This window comes from Rhagoletis zephyria, unplaced genomic scaffold, assembly GCF_001687245.7.
Source record: "Rhagoletis zephyria isolate East Lansing unplaced genomic scaffold, Rhagoletis_zephyria_1.1 Rzeph_scaffold_00050, whole genome shotgun sequence".
NCBI lineage: Eukaryota > Metazoa > Arthropoda > Insecta > Diptera > Tephritidae > Rhagoletis > Rhagoletis zephyria.
Window position 1 is genome coordinate 694069 of NW_016157134.1, and position 16407 is coordinate 710475.

Below are 16407 nucleotides of genomic sequence, written 5' to 3' on the forward strand. Positions count from 1 at the left end.
ATTTTTGTGCGGAAATTATGAGTTTATAGATTTTATTTGTTTTGGAAAACTTCAATTCAAATTTCAATTGCATCAACCAGTCTTGATAAAGCTGCGGCAATTTGTTGCGAATTTTCCGCGATGGCTCTTGTTGCCTCAGCCTGTCTTACTGCAGCTTCTGCCATTTTTTTCGAAGCCTCAGCTTGAATTTTTGCTGCTTCGGCCTGCTCTTTGGCTGATTTGGCGATTTCTGCGATTTTGCGGTGGTGGCCTTGTTGGAGTACTAATATTTATGGGCTTCGGTGATGATGGTCGGTTCATTACTGTTGTGTTTATGGCCATGGGTATTACTGTTGGTCTTGATGTTGTTGGTGGTGAAGCTGTTGGTAGTATTGTTGTTGGTGGTGCTGTTGTTGGTCGTGATGTTGTTGGTGGTGAAGCTGTTGGTAGTGTTGTTGTTGATGGTGCTGTTGTAGAGGGTGTTGTATTTATAGCTATTCCAAGTACCGTTCCACTTGGTGCTGCTGCCGTTAACATCAGTAGGATGCGGTAGATAGACTTCTCCACTTCTGTCAGTGTTGTATTGAGGAATGGATCGCCGCCAGTGGCACTGAAATTCCCTTGGTTCTCAACTATTTTCCGTTTAGTCCGACTTTTAAGGTCAGACCAAATGTATGGATAATATTGTTCAAAGCATTTCACATTTGTATTTCTATGTATCAACTATATTAATGTACACATGATCCGTTTATTTTGAAAGTGGCATAAGCCACTTCGTACCTTTTGGCTTCGATGACCGGCTTGTAACCGAATGCATCTGTAAATCGCTCTATTGTCATAAGCTAACGACAAATCCTTCCTCCTTTGGTGGATGAAGTTAAACGAATAACCGACCCGTTCACACACAAGGAACCGGTCATTTAAGCACAAGAGATGTCAAGTGATTTATGGCACTTTGAAAATAAACGGCTAATATGTATATTTATAAAAGACAAATTCGGTAATCGAAAGTAGCAGACATTACCGAGCTCGTTCCGGGCTCATACTCACCTTTTCCCATTCAACCACACTTCTTTGCGGAGGTCCATACGCATTTAGTTTATTGGCCACTTCGTGCCACTGGGCATCAAATGTGGCTTTATCAGCTCCGAATAGAGGAGCGTCCCTTGCCAGTTTTGGTTTAGAACTCAATTCTCTAACTAGCATCTCAAATTGTGTGCTAGTAGTTTTTTTAACAGTGGAAGGCGAACACTTTATTACCACAATGCAAATATTTCTTGTATTTTTTGCAAGATCACCTTTTTTTGAAGATTGTTCCATTTCAAATGTATTACAACGATAGAAAAATTGTTTTCGCTTGAATTTGACATTAGAATTCGTTATTTTGCCTACTATTCGAAATAGAGAATGTTAATTTCTTGCTTTATAGCTGCGTAAGAATTAGCTGTTTTCGTCTGCTTTTGTATTCGAAATACGGAATACAAACAGACGAACGATACGACTCTGACACAAACGACCGTTCGTTTTGCAATAGAGAATGAGGCTGTAAGTATTTTTGCGGAGCTCCGGGTTAGGTGTGTTCAATTAACTGTCTGGGCGGAAGCGCTTAGTATAATAAATTGCAAGTTCTAAACTACTCCAAAATTGCGTTGATTTTTAATATGTTTTATGCTGACGGCTTTTTGCACTTTTTTCTTATAGAAGAAAATGCGCAAAACCGTCTTCAAAGAAAATTAAAAAACAATTAACGCGAGTTTTGCAATCGAAAATTTAATGGGCTACAAAACTCCATACTTAAAAAAATTCTAAAAAAAAAATTGAAAAAATTTGTAAATTTGTAATGTACTCATTTTACTCAACTTCGGTGTAAAAAAAAAATCCTAACTCAAATTATTGTAGACTGCACCCCATAATACTATACTTAAATATTGCGCGATACTCAGAGCTACCATTGTGATTTTTTTCAATTTTTTCTGAGATGGCATATTTTCAAAAACTAATTTGTTTATCAAAAAATTTGTATTCAACAATTTTTATTGGGCTTGAGGTCGTTTCTTAATGAAAACTTATTGTGAAAAAGCAACAATAATTTGAAAAAATTGTAGAAGTGATAGCTATTTCGGAAATCACCACATTTCCTCATCAGACTTCTTTCAGTACGATTTGAACCGACGATCCCACTGACTCAGCCAGTTGCCTACGCACTGTGTTCAGTTTGTCTTGTGAATTCTGGTTGCTTTTTCCACTATTTCATTGGTTAAGCCAACTACAATCAAGCGCAGCTAATGCAGTGCTATTTAGACTTGATCAAGTGGTTGTTGGTTCTGTTGGTTCTGTTGGTTTTTGTTAATATTTCTATTATTAGAATGTTTAACTTTTAAGTGTGCCCGTCCTTAACCTATTTGTTTTTTTTTTTTTGTTTTTTTTATGGCCTTATAAAAATTTTATTTAACAATTTTTATTGAGCTTGAGGCCGTTTTTTAATGAAAACTTATTGTGGAAAAGCAACAATAATTTGCAAAAATGGTAGAAGTGATAGCTATTTCGGAAATCACCACATTTCCTATCAGACTTCTTTCAGTTGTTGAATATAATTGTTATAAGGCCATAAAATAAAAATAAAAAAATTTGTATGTGAAAAATTTTTCAAGAAAAAAAATTTTATATTTCTTTTCATGGAGAATTTGGATGAGTGCATGTGTGATTTATTTCAAATTTTTTCCTCGCCACGTTCTCGATATATTTGGAAAACTATTAAATCTATTTGTTTTTGTGCTGTAAAGTTTTTAAAAATGTGTTAGTCAAGCTCAAATTTCATATTTATTTATTATTTATGTTTGTCCATCTACCCTAAAAATTTCAAACAAATGAAACACTTGAAGTGTGAACCCCGTCAATTTGGTATGGAACGCCCCATATACAGTAATAAACCTTTTCTCAGTTTTTCACCAATTGGTACCCGAGGACGACTTTTGGGTTGTGTGCAGCGTTTTCGTTTTGCGCGCACGGCAACACCAACTGTGGGGAATTTCGCCTCATGATTAGAAAAAGTTCTTTTCGAGGATAAAATATATCTTATTATGTATTATTTATGAACAAAATGTATGTTACGTATAATATCAGTGCTTAATTAAGAATAATATCAATAGTTAAGCACATAATTGTGTTTCTATAAACTGGAAAACAGAAATCGTAATTATAGCACTGAATGGAGTTTTTTTTTACATGTAAGTTTAAAATTTAAAAAATTTCCATTGTAAGATATTTTTATGTAAAACGTGAATTTTGTGTTATTTTCTGAATTTGTCAAGTATAATTCTAAACTTTCGAATATATTTAAGTCTTTATTCCAAAGAAACAAGTTTTGTATAGTTATAGACTCCATAACTCCATAGCTTCTCAAAAATACCCAACATAAAATTATAGAATGTCACATATATGAATCATGCACACATAAAATAGTAATTGCTATGAATTGCTACCGTATAAATTCAGTACATGCATTTGCTTGGGGACTCCCTAACAACACGCAACGTCTAGTTGCATGCCCTCCACAGTGCCAGATTTGGTTGATTACGCATCGCGTGTGTTACTCTTCCATGTTGTATACTTTTAGGCTTTTCATTAGAGAATTTTAACGAAGAAAATTTAGCGTAGCGATTGTCAGAATTCTCCTGCAGTACACTCAATGGTCCATTACCCGGAGCTACTCAAACTTCATGAGTAGCTCTTAGTGAACCTCACATGCCTCTGCATCTGGCGAAGAGTTGAATATCTGAATATTAGAAAATAAATGTGCATTTTTGCGAAAATTCGGGTTAAGTGCTACCGTTTTCAGCATTTAACTGGTCATTATCACTTACGGTGTAATATAACAAGTTAAACACTGAACTGTGATAATCTGTATTAGTATCTATAATCTATACATATAATAAAATTGTAACAGGTCGATGTCTGTACATTATAGATATTAAAGAAAATTAATGTGGGGGGTCTTTATTAGAGCACCAGAAGCCAAAACAACCATTTTTAGAATGTTTGTCTGTCTGTCTGTCTGTATGTTTGTTCGCGCATCACTCGAAAACGAATGCATGGATTTGAATGCAGTTTTCACCGATGTACTGCTAGAGGTCTAACCTAAAATATAGGAAGCAAAAAATTAGAGAGTTGCCACCTGTTTAAAAATTGGAGTTTAAGTAAATTGATAAGAAAAAATTAATTTTGCAATATGGGCGTCAAAAGAAAGAGGCTGAAGAAGCCTTACAGCCAAAAATATTTTTTTAGAGTTGCCACCTGTTTCAAAATTTACATTTAATTTAATTTATAAGATAAATTGAATATTGCAATATGGGTATCAAACTGAAGGGGTTTAGGAAATTTTATTGCCGAAAATATTTTTAGGGAGGGCTGCCACCTGTTTGAAAAATTTTATTATATTAAATTGATAAAATAAATCAAATCTATATCTACATCTATACATATAATAAAATTGTAACAGGTCGATGTCTGTACCTTATAGATATTAAAGAAAAATTAATATGGTGGGTTTTTATTAAAGCTACAGAAGCCAAATAAACAATTGTTAGAATTTTTGAATCTCTGTCTGTCTACATATTTGTACGCGCATCAGGTGAAAACATGGAATTGAATGCAGTTTTCACCGATGTATCGCTAGAGATCTAGCTTCCAATATAGAAGAAAAAATTAGAGAGTTGCCACCTGTGTTTAAAATTTCAATTTAGGTCAATTGATACGGTAAAGTGAATACTGCAATATGGCTGTCAAAAGAAAGAAATTTACAAAGGCTTACAGCTGAAAATATTTTTGTGGAAGGTTGCCACCTATTTGAAAACTTTAATTTAATTTAATTGATAGCATAAATTAAATATTGCAATATTGGCATCAAACTAAAGAGGCTAGGAAAGTTTAATGCTGAAAATATTTTTGGGGGATTTGCCAACTGATTGAAAAATTGTATTCATGAAAATTTTTAAAATAAATGAAATATTGCAATACGAATATTAAACTAAAGAGGATTAGGAAGCTTACTTTTGAAAATATTCTTGAAGCGGGTTGCCACTTATTTGAAAACTTTAATTCAGTTAAATTTATAATATAAACTAAGTGTTGCCATATGGGTATCAAACGAGAGTATTTGAGAATAATAAAATTGCAACAGGCCGATATCTGTACATAATAGATGTTAAAGAAAAATTAATAGGGGGTTTATTAGATCAACAGAAGCCAAATATAAACTTTTGGTATGTTTGTCTGTATGTTCGTAAGCGCATCACGCAAAAGCTAATGTATGGAGTTAAATGCAGTTTTCACCGACGTACATATTGCTAGAGCTCTAATTGAAAATATAGAATCCATTTTTTTTTTTGTTTTAGTTTATCGTCGATCATTATTCCTAGGTATTTGAACGTATTAACTTTTTCCAGTGCGTCGTTGTTTGTATTTAGAGTTAGCAACGGACCGTTCTCAAAATTTCGCCTTGATATAACCACAAACTTAATTTTTTTTATTTCTGTGTGGAAGGTTTTTCGCTCAAAAAATTTAAACTTTTCGTTGTTGCTGCCAAAAAATTAAGAAACCTGAGACGTCACGTTTTACAATTTCATACAGTTCTCTTTACGATGTATTTCACTAAACTACTAAACGGCTACATCCACTTGGTTCATATTTGGCAACACCTTGAAAATAAACATTCTGACCAAAAATTTACTCGGTATGTAGCTCGGGTTATTCCTAAAATTCTTATACAGACTAAAACGTAAAAAACCAATATATCTCTAAAACCAATTACGCTGGGGAACTGAAACTTAGCACTGATGCATATATTACAAATGCATTGGGAAAGGGGCGTGGCTCCTTCCTTCCATACAAACTGAACTTCTCATATAGCTTATCTCTGGAACTGCTAACGGTAACGTCTTGAAATTCTACACAGCTACATATGTTATCAATACCGTAGTTATGGCGAAAAGGGGTAATTATTGGAAAGGCTGGCTCGATATATATTTACGTAAACGCGCAAGTATCATTCGATTGGGAATTATTTTCTCCTAGATTTCTAAATCCCATTGAACTATTGTAACTTTGTCTTTAATTTTCAGTAAGGTAAAATTTATGTGAAAATTTTGAAGAATTTTTCACAAAGAATGGAGCTTTGCTGTTACGGGTTTCGCTATAATCTACATACCTATTTGCATAAAATGATAGCCGATTTCGTTGTTCGGAATAAACTCAAAAAACACTGAATAGAGTTCCGTCGGATTGTCGGAGGTTATCTTACATACATATATGGTCTAATTACATGCTACTAGAAAACTCGCTAGGTGGTGCTGGAGTAGAGTTATTTATAAAAATTTTATTTATTAACCGATTTCGTTCAAATTTTAAATGTGAGCTATGTACCTGTATTATGGAAAATTCTTTTGATTAAAATTTACCTGGTTAGTGCCGCTGGAGTTAAGGTTGAAATTCATAACACGTATTCATTTTATGGTAAGCAATGGTTTTGCAGAAAATGAACCCAATGGATGGGGCTGCAGACGAAATGTATAGAAACCCCGTGGGGTTGGTCTGCTTTGGCACTATGTTTAAGTTATACGAATTTAGTTTTTAGATGTCTAAATGAAGGATCGGGTTAAGTCTTACTGTCGCCCTCATGCACGATCATGCGGTCTTGCATCTACCCAGAAATCAGTTCATAAATTTTACCACAAATTGTAAAAGTGGTGAATTAACAAGGAAGGACCACCGTAGGTATATCAATTGCTTCATTTGAAAGATACTTAAGAGATCACACGACTCATTTAGCAATGTACCGGAAAACTTTTCATCCTGTGGGACAGCACTTCTGTGCTCTTGAGTTTCCCTATAAGAACTTTTATTGGCATACGCATGGCACCAATGTTGTAGTTGCAAGATCATACAAAAAGATTACGCATACCTGGCAGAGTTCCCACAGGTGGAAATAAGACCATCGGTGAAGCTCATGATACCGAAAGGGATTGGTATTCCATATGGTATCACAGCGTTACTATTATTGGCCTATGTGTGAGGAGGATACAGCGCCTTATACCATGTCCCCGCCGGAGCTAACCACGTAGTTATGGCTACTGAGTTGGTTATCCCGATAACCCACTTGATTTAGCGTAGTTTCGCCATATAAAAATGACAGCACTTAACCATTTCACTGAGATGGTTAAAAGCTAACCAACTCGAAACCACGTCGAAAGTCTGATACAACCCTGTGTTTTCCCGCCATCTGTGGGTCATTAGCGTTAAAATGTAAAGAATTCGTTCCCTACTAGTGTTTGGACTCAACTACGATCAGATTAGATTTAATCCGGTTTTTGAAAAAATTTGAAATCTACTCCTCTACTCCGCTTGACTTCCAATCTATTCCGTTTTTTTCATTCATGTTATGCCCCTTTTGGGGCCGTTTTTTGAGTGTTCACCACCGATTTCAGTAAAAAAATTGAAAGTTAGCCAAATCTCACTGTTAAAAAGTAACTCTTTCATAGCAATGCGTCAATAAAGTAACTTCGTTATTTTTTGATGTATTGCTGTACAAATTGGCGGATGCAGAACTTTACTTAACTTGTTAAAAAGTATATGTGGAATGAAATTTATATAAAGTAGAAAAGGTTTGCTTTTTAAAAAATTAAGTGTTAGATACTATACTATACTATATAGAAAATGCTAAATATTACCTAAATATGTAACATATTATCCTTACATTGCCCCGCGTTCTTATTTTGCATGAATAGAAAATATTTTAGTCAAACAATTAATGTCAGAAACAAAAATAAAAAATTCAATCTAGTACGGATTATTTGTTTTTGCTCTGATTTTTGCAGTAACTTAGTCCTGAATCGATTTTTGGATGTCCGAACACTGTTCTTTACATTTGTACTGTTTTATAAACCTCAAACCGCAGTGTGGACAGCAATAGTTAGTGATGTGGTTAAGTTCGATTTGAGATGGTTAACTTTTTGGTGGGGACATGGTATTAGTGGTTTCAACTTAAATCAAAAATTTTGACTTTACAGACTAATTTTATTTTTAAACGCTCTTTTGCATTGGCCAACGCTCTTATTAGGCGCCGCGAAGTAAGCGGGCATTGGCTAGTAATAGATAATAATTTGCAATTTTTTACACTTTTGTAATTAATTTCGGTCACTATTCCACAATCATGACTTGGGCCACTCTGCCATAGTACGGTTGTTGCTCCCTTTCATACCACAGTCATTTTGTATGAAACTCTGAATCAACAAAATTCATGATCCTTCTCATTAGCAACCCTGATCAGATTTTCCCCCGAGGTGTATTCAAAGAGGTTTATTACTGTATATACTGTGCAATTGCACGATGCAGAAATTGAAGGTGACGCCATTCGCGGACCGCTAACCCTCTCTTCGTCGATTTGACAGCATCCACCCATTCGCTGACATCACACAATACTTCTGTTTACATTCACTGTTGCTGTGGGTATTCAAAACGCGAAAATTTTTGAGTTTGGTGCTTGGTACATTTTTGGTGCTTTTGTTTTCAGTTTGAAGACACCAAATTTGAAAAAAAAAATTAATGGATGCAAGATTTATAGCAATCTTAAGTGTGGTAAGCAATTTTACAAAAATTTAAACAAAATCATGTCACGGTGACAGTCATAAGCGACAACAAAATATGTGGCAGCACCTTCAATCATGCCACAAGAATTGGACCGTCGTGCAAGAAACATTGATTTTTATTAATTTGAATTGGCATCCTTACAATAAAATTGTTTATGCATATAAAGTCCATTAAATACAACAATAAAAATTTGGTGGTTTTTCAAATTCAAAACTTGGCAATACTGTCTTTGGTCTTTCTTGTACAGTTCGTCTTGCTCTCTCATTCTGGTATTTGTTGACGTCCCGCCCGGTTGCTCTCAGCTCGATTGGGGCAATCTTCTGTTCTATCACTCTTGGTGCAATTGGTGAAATAATAGCTTTGTTTCTTAACAGATTATAACAGATTAAATATTATCAATAATTTCTGCTGGAAAGCGTTTCTTAAACCAAAAAACTAGCACCTCTCTCTCGTTCTTACGCTCTTATTTTTTTTTTTTTGTTCTCCTGCTAATTTCTGCTAGTAATATTTTTACTAGCAGCTGTCAAAATGGATAAACAAAAATTCGCCCAAATATGTTCAATAGTTAAATACATATAAAACAAAATAGTTAATACATCAGCTGTTTACTTGCTAGTTTCTGCTAGTTTTGCGTTTCTTTGCTATTTGTTATTTAGCTCTCTAGTTCTAGCTCTAGGTTGAATTTTACCTACTGTTGGCGACGACAAGTCACATAGACGTTTATTGTCATACGTTTAACAAATTACAAAATAAAAGATAAAGTCAAATACAAAGTTGAACTTTCAATTGATTAAAAATACTAAAAACGAAATACTGACGAGATACTAAAACTTGTATATTCGCTGCCCGCCATCTTTCTTCTCTTATCCAAAATCGACGAATGAAAAAGATTCACGTTGGCTGCGATTGTTACTGACTGGGGTTGCCATATGATTGCACGATGGCGAATTTAGGGTGCGGTTACACTACCCAGTTATCGACATCCCACCTCCTGGCGGATCTTCGGGGGACCCAAAGCGGCTAGCTTTTTCGCCGGTCGACGTATGACTCCATGCGAGGTTTAGATGTTGGCACTTCGGACTCGGCCATCATTTCCTTTGAAAACCTCAGTAATTCGCCCCTTCTCCCAATGACTTCGTGGTGCTGAGGGGTCACATATTATAACAAGTGTTCCCGGCTTAAGCGCATCTGCGTCGTCTCTCCACTTCGAGCGACATAAAAGTCGAGGCAAATATTCTACCGTCCACCTTTTCCATGCACGGTCCTTCAAATTCTGGGCGATCCTCCACTGCTTTCGGAGGCATAGGCGGTTCTCTTCCGGATGTGGCGTTTGCGTAGAGTTCAAGCAACCCACTAGGAAATGGTTGGGTGTGAGAGGTTCTTCCTCTTCTGGCGTGACTGGCAGATCGGTCAATGGGCGGTTATTTACGATATTTTCTATTTCAATGAGGACACTACGGAACGTCTCCAACCTCGGTGCCTCCTCTTTGAAAACTTTATGCAGGAGTCGCTTAGTGCATTGGATGAGCCGTTCCCAACAACCTCCACTGCTGGGATCTGCGGGGCAGTTAAACACCCATTCGATACGCTGTTTGGACATTTCGCTTCCGATGACGGTGAAATCGAACATTCGGTCTGCTTCTTTCATCTCCTTCTGGGCACCGATGAAATTGGTGCCGTTATCACTCCGAATGCGTGTTGGCACCCCGCGGCGATTCACGAAGTTGCGAAGACAAATGATAAATGCGTCGGTTGACAGGTTTTCTGATAGCTCGAGATGGACTGCTCGCGTAGTAAGGCATGTGAACAATGCGATCCACCTTTTTTCCGTTCTGCGACCGATGGTGACGTGAAATGGGCCGCAGTAGTCTACTCCGCTGTACGTAAAAGGTCGAACGTATGGTGTTAGTCGATCCAGCGGCAACTGACCCATCAACGGTACGGCGGGTTTAGCTCTGTCGTGTATGCAGACAGGGCACTGCTTTTTGACAGTCCTCAAGACGTTACGTATGGCGGGAACCCAAAACCGTTGGCGTACCTCATTCATTGTAAGGTTGTCGTTTTGGTGGTGTCTCTTTTGGTGCTGCGCGGCTACTACTAGTCTCGTGACGTGGCTTTTTATTGGCAAGATGATTGGTCTGCGTGCTGTTATCGGCAGGCAATAAGCCGCGTCTATCCTCCCATAAACCCTTAATAAACCCTTTTCATCTAAGTATGGTGTCAGTTGATAAATACTGGAACTTTTTGGCAACGGTGACTTCTTTCGCAGCAAATCGATTTCATGTTGATACGCTTCTTTTTGCACCATGCGGCATATACACTCCTCGGCGGCGGCTAGTTCGTCGACATGTAGTTCGCCGTCACTACGGTCTTTGTTCCTGGTGTTGTTGACAAATCGCAACCCCCAGGCTATGGCTCTGACTAATTTGAGAAAGGATGAAAATCTGGTAAGTTTGATAATGGCTCACCCGTGTTGCACAGAAGCAGGTGTCGACTAGTGATCTCCTCGTTGGCACAGTCGTCGGACGTCAAAATTGTTTCTCGAGGCCAGCATTCCTCGTCCTGGTGTAAAAATTGTGGTCCACTAAACCAGCGGGAGTGTGACGAGAACTCGGGTTTCAGCATGGCGCGAGTAGCTTCGTCTGCGACGTTTAGGTTCGTAGGCACCCATCGCCACTGATTAGTTGTCGTTGTAGTTAGGATCTCTGCGATCCGATGTGCTACGAACGGTTTGTACGTTCGCGCGTGTGAACGTATCCACAGAATAACCGTCTGCGAGTCGCTCCAAAAAGTAATGCTGTCGATGGGAATGCCGTGACCTTCTTCCACCAGTGTTTTGATACGACATCCGAGGACTGCAGCTTGTAGTTCCAACCTTGGAACCGTCATTGTTTTAAGCGGCGCGCAAGTTGCTTTGGCGCAAACGAGAGTTACCTTCACTGCATGTTCCTTTTTTACTCTCAAGTACGCGGCTGCTGCGTATGCACGTGTGCTGGCATCGACGAAAATGTGTAGTTGGATGCTGTCAGCGGTCGGTATCAAACCCAAGTAACAGCGTGGTATTGAAAACGCTTTTACTGACTGAAAGTTCGACCACCAAGACTCCCACTGTGCTGCTAAATGTATCGGCAGCTCTTCATCCCAGGCGATGCTTTGTTTCCACAAGGCCTGAATAAGTAATTTGGCGGAAATTGTTACGTTGGCAAGTAGTCCGAAGGGAACGTATATGGACATCACGATTCCCAACAGCTCCCTTTTAGTGGGTAGTCGCTTACACTGCAGAATGTCGCTGGATATTTAAAAAAATTTAAAATGGAATTCAAAGGTGTCTGCGGATGTGTTCCAAAACCTCCCACGGATTTTATCGGCGCTGGCTTGTCGTTCCAGGTTGATGACTGTAGATGGCGTGTTGTTGCTATCATTCAAGCTAGCTTCCAGAACTTTGCTATTTGACACAAATTGTCGAAGTTGGAACCCGGCGGCGGAATTAATTGCGATGGCTTCTCGGATCGTTTGGTCGGCGTCTTTGACATTGTTAAAACTTATCACCAGATCATCCACGTACGTTTTGTTTTCTACGGCATCGGCACCTCTTGGCATCTGGGAAGCGAATCTGGCGGCATTTTTGTTTTTAACAAATTCTGCGCAGCATGGGGAACAGGCGGCCCCGAAAATCATCGAGGTCATGGCAAAGGTGCGAATTGGTTGACTGGAGTCGCCCCCTCTCCATAAGAAGCGCTGCGAGTCTTGATCCTCAACTCGGATGCGCACTTGAGAAAACATCTCCTGGATGTCTCCAGCCACTGCGACGATTCCTTGTCGAAATTTAAAAAGAATGCTGATTAAACATTGGGCCTTAACGGGTCCTTTGAGTAGGGCACTGTTGAGCGATATACCAGACGTCTGAGCGGCTGCATCGAACACTATGCGGAGCTTACCCGGCTTGTGTTCGTTAACTACCCCAAAATGGGGCAGGTACCACGTAGTTGGCCCCACTCCCTAGCATAACCCTTGCTGACATACTTGTCGATTTCGCGTATGTAACTTTTGGCAAATTGGCTGTCTCTTTTCATTCTTGATTCGATACCAAGTAAGCGCTTTTGTGCCATGTCGTAGCTGGGGGGAAGCTTGACGTCATCTTCTCGCCACAGCAGGCCTACCTCATAACGACCTCCGATGTGTTTGGTAGTTTGCTCGAGTATCTCTCTCGCGCGTCTGTCCACGTCAGATTCCAGTGCGGCATTGACCGGACATCTGATGGCTAAGCTGTCGACTGCGATATAATTTTCTACAAGCTGGTGTAATTAATTGTGTCACTGCGGTTGACTCTCTGACTAACATCACCCTTGACACGCTAGTGGTGATACCCTGGAGTGGCCCGTAAACCATCCAACCCAATTTTGTTTTGACGGCGATTGGTTGCTCGGGACCGTTGTCGACAACATCGCGAGCAATACCCAGAAACGAGTTGTCTAGCCCAAGCAGTAGGTCTGGCCTTACATCAGTATAGTTCGAAAAAGGCACTGTCTTTAAATGGTTGTACTTACTCTTGTCAAAGGATTGAGTCGGCAAATTGAGATTTCGAATAGTCCGCACGTTTTTGATTGCGAAAGTGTGAGTAGCGTCTGGACCTCGTAACTCGACCGTGACTTTACGGGACTTCTCTGTCGTTTTGTTCCTGCCGTACCATTGCAACGACAGAAGTGATGCTGGCCCTTGCAAACCTAGGCTGGTGGCGATGCTGTCACTTAATAATGACACCGACGAACCTTCGTCGATCATGGCGTAAATTTCTATTTTACCTCGGGGTCCGAACAATGTTACCGGCAAAATTTTGAATAAAGTTGACTGGCTCTCCTGACGGCAATTGAAAACGTGCTGTACTTGGTTGTCGCTGGATGTTGGTCGGCTTGCTTCGGTTTGTGAGTGCAACAGCTGGTGGTGCTTCCGCTGGCAGCCATTGACACCACACACTGTTCTTCGGTGGCAGGTTGACAGGCTGTGTCCGCTCGTGAGACATCCGAAGCATAGTTGGTGGCGCTTTACCAAAGCCCATCTTTCATTGACACTGCTACCGCTGAAACGACGACATTCCGACAAAACATGGTTCTGGCTACATTGGACACATCGGTAGGTTTGACGTTGGTCCCGTTGTACCTCGCTGCTGTGGAGGAATCGACGGCTACCACCTCCTGCTAGCGTTATCTGGCGACTACTTGTTGGTTGGTTAACCTGACGCGAGTGTGGTAATGGCACATTTCTGTCGGCTGATTTTGGCATCAGTGCGACAACTTTGGCCAACTCGCTTAGCCAATCAGCGAAGTTTCCAACTGTCGGAAACGGTGAAATTTGTGCAGCGCGCTTGCTCCACTCGTATTGTTTGGTAGGTGGCAGTTTGGTCACCAGTTGCTCCAACAGGGTAGGGTTTACCAAGTGGTGTTCACATTTTGCGGATTTGAAAAATGCCACAATATTGCGTACTCGCGTTGAAAATTCTAAAATTTGATCAAGGCGGCTCTCAGTGATACTCGGAAAATGTTGCACCCTTTGCAACTGAGAACGTATTAACAAGTCTGAGCGACCAAAGTTAAATTCCAGTTCGCTCAAAACGTTGGGCACGTCGTCTGGGTGAATAAGAAGCGACTTAACGGCTTGCCTTGCTTCACCCTGCAATGCTCTTTGAAGACGCATGAGGTTTTGCCTACCGTTGTAACCAAACTCTGCTGTAGTATCGCGGTAAGACGCGATAAAGAGCGGCCAATCCTCCGGATTTCCTTCAAACGTAGGTAGGGGATGCAGTCTCGTTGCGGCGCTATCCACAAAAACTGGTGCAGGATTTGTCTGTCTTAACGACGTTGGCGGCAATGGTGTCACTGTTGGCGGTAGTGACTGCTGTGTGCATAAAGGGGCGACTATATCCTGTTCTCTTACTGTCTGGTTCGGTAATTGCCATTGAGACTGTTCCACTTGATGTGTTTCAAGACGTTGTCGCAGTTGTTGAATATCCGAACGCTGAATATTTGTGTCGTTTCGGAGCTCAACGATTGACTCACGTAAGGCCGTAATTGAAGCGACCAAAGCGGTTAAATTGTCCACTTGTGCACCTTGACGCTGTGGCGCAGGGCCGGGTGGTGCTTCAACGACCGTCGCATTTAAATCCGCATCGTCTTCTGCACTAGTTCCTTGTTGTTGGCTCATTTGAGATCTTGTTCGCATTAGCGCAGATAATCACGTAGAAAAATATTTTTAGGTTAGTTATACCGGGGCTTAGCAGTGGTATCGACGAGTAACTGAATGCTGAGCCAACGAATAACTGTTGCTGGCGAACAATTTGTGGCGGGTTAAAATGATTATCGCGAATTTTTGGCGGTAAATCCGTTGTACGACTGCTTACAAATTTGTAACAAGCGGGGCGATTTTATGTGGCCCTACATATGCCAAGTAGTGCTTCGCAAATTACCCAAAAGCGAAATGCGGCGCTGCTGCACAACTGCAACTAAATTTTTCTGTCACGAATCCAAAGTTTTAGGCCCGAATCTGTATGGCGGCTTCAACACGTTGTTTGTACAGATTCCGATTGCTGGCACCTGTCGCTTTCGATTGCACGGCAATGGCTAAATCGAAAGGGTGCTGATGATACCTTGTTGCAAATTTTGTAGCTGGCTGCTACTTTGCAAAGGGACGGCGGCAAATTGGCAAATTGTTGCGAATTGCAACAGGCAAACAAGACGATGGCGGCTCAGATTACGATGAAAAACCAGTAACTACGCTGTTCGGCTTTTACAGACGACAGCGACTCCGACTCCTTGCACGGCGATGACTTCCAATTAAGCCTTATGAAATGGCGGCGACCTGATCGCCTGATTCCTTACGAGGCGATGATTTGCAATTGATGGCGGCAGAGAACAAGTTTTAGAGATTTATGTTGGCGACGACAAGTCACATAGACGTTTATTGTCATACGTTTAACAAATTACAAAATAAAAGATAAAGTCAAATACAAAGTTGAACTTTCAATTGATTAAAAATACTAAAAACGAAATACTGACGAGATACTAAAACTTGTATATTCGCTGCCCGCCATCTTTCTTCTCTTATCCAAAATCGACGAATGAAAAAGGTTCACGTTGGCTGCGATTGTTACTGACTGGGGTTGCCATATGATTGCACGATGGCGAATTTAGGGTGCGGTTACACTACCCAGTTATCGACACCTACTATTCAGCTTCTTAAATTTTAACGTACATTCGGTACAAGCAGATTATTTTAGATACATTTGGAACACGATTTTTTCAAACAAATTTAAGTGAAAGGTATGAAATTTTAAGTAAAAGCAATTGCTATTTTTTATGTGTAAGTCCAAATGTTGTTAAGGTACAGAAGGAAGATGTAGTCCACCAACTCTCAAAAATATGTGCACATATAAATACATGTTTACTGTTTAGGTACGTATATCTTCTTTTAGGTACAACTTTTAGGGAAATAGGTACAATATGAAAATTTAATATTCATCACTAGTGCGAAAAAATAATAATGTGACGTCAGCGAAAGGGTGGATGCAGTCAAAGAAGAGAGGATTAGCGATCCGCGGAAGGTGCCACCTTTGTTTCGCGGCATCGTGGTATATACTGTGATTTCTTCTTCTTCGTGGCAGTAGTATAAAATTAATGCTGCCCACCCCAATAAGCATGATCCAAATTGTTACCGTGAGAAGTGATCCGGATACTGAGCTGGATAAATAGGAAGGAAAACACGACGGATTTTCTACTAAAAAAAGCTTATTGC

At 39.8% G+C, this 16407-nt stretch overlaps 2 protein-coding genes across 8 annotated transcripts in view; both read right to left on the reverse strand.

Annotated features, from left to right (window-relative positions):
- The window catches only part of Asator (tau-tubulin kinase asator), a 328905-nt gene that overhangs the window by 309502 nt on the left and 2996 nt on the right, over positions 1-16407 (reverse strand). The gene's annotated exons all lie outside the window — the stretch shown is intronic.
- Positions 9669-10952, reverse strand: LOC108368371 (uncharacterized). Of its 2 annotated transcripts, none has more exons than XM_017623228.1 (2): positions 10378-10952; positions 9669-10305 (listed from the first exon to the last, which is right to left on the reverse strand). In XM_017623228.1, exons 1-2 carry the CDS (start codon positions 10928-10930, stop codon positions 9683-9685), a joined length of 1176 nt encoding a protein of 391 aa, XP_017478717.1. In that variant the 5' UTR covers positions 10931-10952; the 3' UTR covers positions 9669-9682. The 2 variants fall into 2 exon arrangements, with proteins under 2 accessions (XP_017478717.1, XP_017478710.1); XM_017623221.1 differs by having other exon boundaries at positions 9669-10297; positions 10370-10952.